General features: G+C 40.3%; 1 protein-coding gene across 1 annotated transcript; it reads left to right on the plus strand.

Moving 5' to 3' along the window:
- The first annotated feature begins 3,081 nt into the window (after positions 1 to 3,081).
- On the plus strand, positions 3,082 to 5,176 carry LOC138890263 (uncharacterized). Its single transcript, XM_070173635.1, has 3 exons — positions 3,082 to 3,123; positions 3,288 to 3,804; positions 4,650 to 5,176. The coding sequence occupies exons 1-3, from the start codon at positions 3,082 to 3,084 to the stop codon at positions 5,174 to 5,176; spliced, it is 1,086 nt and encodes a 361-aa protein (XP_070029736.1).
- The last annotated feature ends 540 nt before the right edge of the window (positions 5,177 to 5,716 follow it).

The following is a 5,716-nucleotide window of genomic DNA, read 5'->3' on the forward strand; positions in this document are numbered from 1 at the left end:
GCCTGGACACCTTCCTTGAAGCGCCCAATGTGCCCATATCGGGTACGAGGGCAGTTATCAGAGACAGTGACGTACTTACTGTGAGGGTTGTGAGGAGTTTTCTCCCTTTGGAACCCTGCTCCCTACCTTTTTTCACAATCAATAGTAAGCAAGGCAGTGGTAGCTTCTGAGGACCAGGTCCACTTTAGAGACTTTTCAAGATCATTCATTACTCTTTCTAGATTGGTTTGGAGAAGCTCGTTTTTCTCAATTTCAGCACGCATCCTAAATCTTAAAGCTTTCACCTCATTTTCAAGTCTAATGTGTTCCTCACTTGCTATCTCCTTTCCTTTTTCAGCACTTTCAGGTTTTGACTTAGTCCATGGTTTCACTATTGTTTCCCCTTAGTCTGCAATTTCTGCCAACATATCACTCTTTTCTTTTCTGAGGATTTCAACGGTTTTCTTATGGTCAGTAACCGTAGCCACTAAGTCATCTCTAGTATGTTCAGATTCTCCTAATTCTAAGATCAAAGAATCCCTATTCTCCGCAAGACTATAAAAGGCAGTGATTAAAACATTAGCAAAAGACATGAGTTTTTTTGGAGAATAGGATTTCAGATTTCTCTGAACATCCCTGAAGTTTACCTCTTTGTTGCCATTGTCTTCATCATCATCTGATTGGGTCATCAAAGCAAAAGTGGAGTCATATCCAATCTCCTCGCCTTCAACTGCCATCATAGAACTATCACCAGTATTAGGTTTATCTTCAAACTGTTTTACTTGTGTAGTTCCCTCATGAGTTGTTTGCAAAGCTTCCCATATTTCCTTTGCAGTGTCACAAGTAGAGATTCTATTTTACTCTTTAGGTCCCATTCCACATACTAGAATTTTCTTGGCACAAAAATTCTTCTCCACAACTTTTTTGTCTACTTCAGTGTATTCTTTGCTGGTTTTGCTATTGAAAATGGAAATTCATCTAGTACCTTGATTGGAACATAAGGACCATCGCAAATGATATCCCATAGCTCACAATCCTCATCCATGATAAAATCATGCATTCTAGCTTTCCACCACCAATAGCATTGTCCATTAAACTTGGGGGGCGGTATATGGAATGACCTTCTTCAAAATTTGATGGAGCCGCCATGAGGATCCTTCCTAGGTGTTAGCCTGATAGGAGGAACCCTCTCTAATACCAATTGTTAGTTTGTATGTGTCCGCCAAATAGTAGAGTACCTGGTCCTCTACAATATTCTGCTGAGAATGCTAATAAAATAGTATGTAAAGGCAGAGAATTTCTACATGGGAAAATCCTACACAAGGGGATCAAAAAATCACGACCTACACCTATAAGCTTTTAACTTCACTAACTTGTGATCTACCTATTACAAGTCACTTTACAATAATTCCTATTGCAAAGGATTTACTCAACTAACTTGTGGTACCCTTACCAAAAGCCACTTTACGACTTCCTAGTTACAAAGGCTTTTTCTAACTTGTGATACTCTCAACACAAGCCACTTTGTAACTCTACAATTACAAAGACTTTTCCTTATGACTAAATCTAGTCACAACATAAACTCAAGGATTTTACGGATTTTCAAGAGGATTCCTAATCAACTGCTTCTAGGTAAGCAGTATAGGAGATACAATAAGTACAACAACAAGGTTACAACTCAACTAGGACAACAACAGGCTATCTATTAGGAACTGGTCTGTAGTTGCATTCAACCTTGTTCTTCAAGCTTGTGAGGATTGATTTCTTCTATTTTTGCAAGATGCTTGAATGAGAAACTGAAACCTTCCAGTGATGTTTTGTATAAAGCTCATTGTGGGTAAATCTTGATCACATCACTTCAAATGATGAGAGTACTTTGTTTGGTTAGAGAATGAGTGGGCGGACAGTGTAGTGCAGCAGAAATAGTGCCGTCAGACATTTCATTTCCAACTGTGTCCAATTGACTCTGTACTGCTATGAGGAAACCATAAGAGCATCAGGTCCTTATGTGGATTCCTAGCTCCTGAAGCTGTAGCAGTTTACCTTCAGCTGGAATCCGTTAAAGCTTGCAGCAGTCCAAGTAGGTCAGGTTCCATATCTGGTTCTTAATAGTAAGTTTGTTAGATCATCAAAACATAAGGCAAGAGTATTTAAAATCTATCACTATATTTGTACAATTGTATTTATACTACAACTCTGTGCAATATCAAATCAAATCAAAAATGTTTTGGGAGTATTATTAGCAAAACCAAGGAAAGTGGGTCATAAGGCCCATACCTGAAACTACACGTGTCAGTGTAGGAGTGGATCGGGGTTATTCCCCTTAATTGGGATGAACTTGGTAGCATTTGTAAATTGGTGTCGCCAACCCGCATGGAATATGTGGGAAGGCCTCTTAGCCAATCGGGTCGTGATCGGACGCCATGCCGAACACATGGTGGTATTGTTCTGGGACTAAAAAAACTAGAAATTCAAAATTGGAAATTGTGATTGTGGTGCATGTCTCCAAGGGACTTACCCGATCGAGTCGTGACAAACTCCGTGATAACAAAGACGGTGGTATAACTCATATCAGTGCTAATGATCTCCCAACCAAAAATTATATATTATTATTTTCGTAAACTAGGAGACTTACATGTTTCAAGTTAGATGCTTGTATATTGTTGATTTTGACTTACTATTTCATGGTTTCTTTCCTTGTATGGTTATTCTGTTCTGAAAGAGGACTTTTAGCCTTACATACTAGTGCTATTCAACGGCGCTAACATCCCTTTTACCGGGGCGCTATATCGTTTAATGATACAGGTGGTTCTACAATAGGCGACATCGGCCGGGGATAGTGGTATTCTCTTCCCAGTAGACTTGGTGAGCCCCACTCCATCCCGGGGTCATATCATGTATCTTTTATTCATTTTCTCATCACGTTTTGAGGTATAGCCAGAGCCTTGTTGCCGGCGTTTCCCTATTACTCTTCTATTGTATTTAGAGGCTCCGTAGACTATTTGTGGGTGATGGTTGATGTTGGCAGTCAAGACTAGAAATGTTGTTATTTGATAAGCATGCTTTTCATTAAATTTGTAAACTTGTAATATTTTGAAAACTATGAATGAAGTCATTAACGGAAATGAAATGAAAGTTGCTAATGTAAGATTGCTTAGTGTTTTGATTAAATGGGATAAGATTCCCTCTTTATTCATGAACTAGTTTGGGTAGAATGACATCTAACAGGCTTGCTCAGTTGGGTTTACTCGGTTGAGCGTCAGTCGCGTTCCACGGTTTTTGGGGTGTGACATGTCCTTGGCCACAAGATCTCAAAGAATGGCATTGAAGTTGACAAGGCAAATATTGAGGTGATTTCTAAACTTCCACCTCCAAATTCGGTGAAGGGAGTGCGGAGTTTCTTAGTCCACGCGGGGTTTTACAGGTGTTTCATCAAGGATTTCTCCGAAGTGGTGAACCCATTGTGCAAGCTTTTAGAGAAAGAGCATGCTAGTGACGTAGCGATTGGGGCTATTTTGGGAAAATGCATCAACAAGATTTTTCATCTGGTCTACTATGCTAGTAAGATCATGAATAGTGCCCAAGTCAACTATACCATTATGGAGAAAGAGCTCCTTGCCGTTGTGTTTGCTATTGAGAAGTTCTGCCCGTACTTGATGGGTGCTAAAGTGATTGTCCACACGGATCATGCAGCAATTCGTTATCTTATGAGCAAGAAAAATTCCAAAGCTCGGTTGATGAGATGGGTGCTCTTGTTGAAAGAGTTTGATATTGACATCCAAGATCGAAAAGGGAGTGAAAATCAAGTGGCGGACCACTTGTCTCGTTTGGAGGAGGAGGGGAGGCCGCATGATAGCCTTAAAATCAATGACTCCTTCCCCGATAAGTAACTTTTGGATATTTTAATGAAAGAAGTGCCATGGTTCGCGAATCTAGAAAATTTCCTTGTGAGTGGTATCATCCCAGATGAGTTCTCTTCAAACCAAAAGAAGAAGCTCAAACGGGATTGTCAAGGTTATTATTGGGATGAACCGTACCTTTTTCGTATTTGTACGGATGGGGTGATTAGAAAATGTGTACCAGAAGAAAAGCAATCAGAAATTCTTGGGGATTGTCATTCTTCGCCATATGATGGTCACCATGGTGGAGCAAGAATGGAGGCCAAAGTGCTAAGTTGCGGTTTCTATTAGCCCACTCTTTACAAGGATGCAAGTGATCTAGTGAAATGATGTGATGAATATCAAAGGGCCGGTGGAATCTCAAAGAAAAATAAAATGCCCCTCATCACCATTTTGGAGATTGATATTTTTGATGTGTGGGGTATTGACTTCATGGTTCCTTTTGTGAGTTCTTGTGGAAACACCTACATCTTGGTCGCAGTTGATTATGTGTCCAAATAGGTTGAGGCCGTTGCTCTACCCAACAATGAGGTGAGAAGTGTGGTGGCATTCTTGAAGAAAAATATTTTCACAAGGTTTGGTACTCTGCGGGCTGTCATAAGCGATGGGGGTCACATTTTTGCAACAAGGTCTTCAACACCTTGCTTACCAAGTATAATGTCACTCATAAAGTCACGACTCCCTATCATCCACAAGCAAGTGGGCAAGTGGATGTCTCCAATCGGGAGATAAAGAGTACTTTGTCAAAAATAGTGAATGCTAACCGGACAGATTGGTCCAAGAAACTTGATGATGCTTTATGGGCTTATAGGACGGCTTACAGAACACCTATCGGAATGTCTCCATACCGGTTGGTGTTCAGAAAAGCTTGTCATCTTCCTATGGAACTTGAGCACAAAGCCATGTGGGCTATTAAGAAGTTGAATCTTGATTGGGATGTTGCAGTGAACTTGAGGGTGTCACATTTGAATGAGTTGGATGAGTTCCGTTACCATTCATACACAAGTTCATCCTTATACAAAGATAAGATGAAATATCTTTATGACAAGTACATTTGGAACAAAGAGTTCAAAGAGGGTGATCTTATGTTGTTGTTCAACTCATGGTTGAGGATGTTTCCCAGGAAGTTAAAGTCTAAATGGAGTGGACCGTTTGAAGTTGTGGGTGTGACACCCTTTGGTGCATTAGACTTGAAGAAAAAAAACAATGAGGTATTCCGAGTCAATGGTCACCGGGTGAAGCACTATTTGGAAAATATTGTAGATGGCCACGTTGTGGCGGTGATTCATTTCAAATGATGGTAATTTGTGTCGTGCTGCGACGTTAAATAGGCGCTTCTTGGGAGGCAAACCATGTTTCTTTTTCTTTTCTTTTCTTTTCTTCTTTTTTAATTAGGTGCTATTTTTGTGCTAACTAGACTTGAAGTGTGTTGCAGGGATGAGTGTGCTTTACAGGTAATATGCCCAGAAATTTGGCTAAGTGTGGAAAGAATTGTGGCCGCACAATTACATTGCGGACCGCACAAATTAAAGGTGGAAAATGACAACTCTTTGAAGTTGGTCCATAAAAAAAATGACCAATTTGCGGCCGCAAGACAAATTCTGCGGTCCGCAACAAAATCTGCAGCTGCACAACAAATTTCACAGACCACGATAACAAAAGGGCATCTAAACCCTCAGGTAACAGAGTGCGGACCGCAATAAGAATTCTGCGGCCGCACTCACTTCCCCTTCCCTTAGGCAGGCATCGAAGAGTATAAATATAGAGGCTAGGGCACTGATCCCTTTTTCCCTCTCTAAGCTATCAATTTGTACAAATTTGAAATTTTATCTTAAAAA

Source organism: Nicotiana sylvestris, chromosome 4 (genome assembly GCF_000393655.2).
Source record: "Nicotiana sylvestris chromosome 4, ASM39365v2, whole genome shotgun sequence".
NCBI classification, from domain to species: Eukaryota; Viridiplantae; Streptophyta; class Magnoliopsida; order Solanales; family Solanaceae; genus Nicotiana; species Nicotiana sylvestris.

Coding starts and splice junctions, on each gene's coding strand:
- LOC138890263 (XM_070173635.1), top strand. CDS start 3,082: ATGAATGAAGTCATTAACGGAAATGAAATGAAAGTTGCTAAT. Junction 3,124..3,287: donor ATGAAATGAAAGTTGCTAAT/GTAAGATTGCTT, acceptor CTTGGCCACAAG/ATCTCAAAGAATGGCATTGA. Junction 3,805..4,649: donor AGTGGCGGACCACTTGTCTC/GTTTGGAGGAGG, acceptor CTAACCGGACAG/ATTGGTCCAAGAAACTTGAT.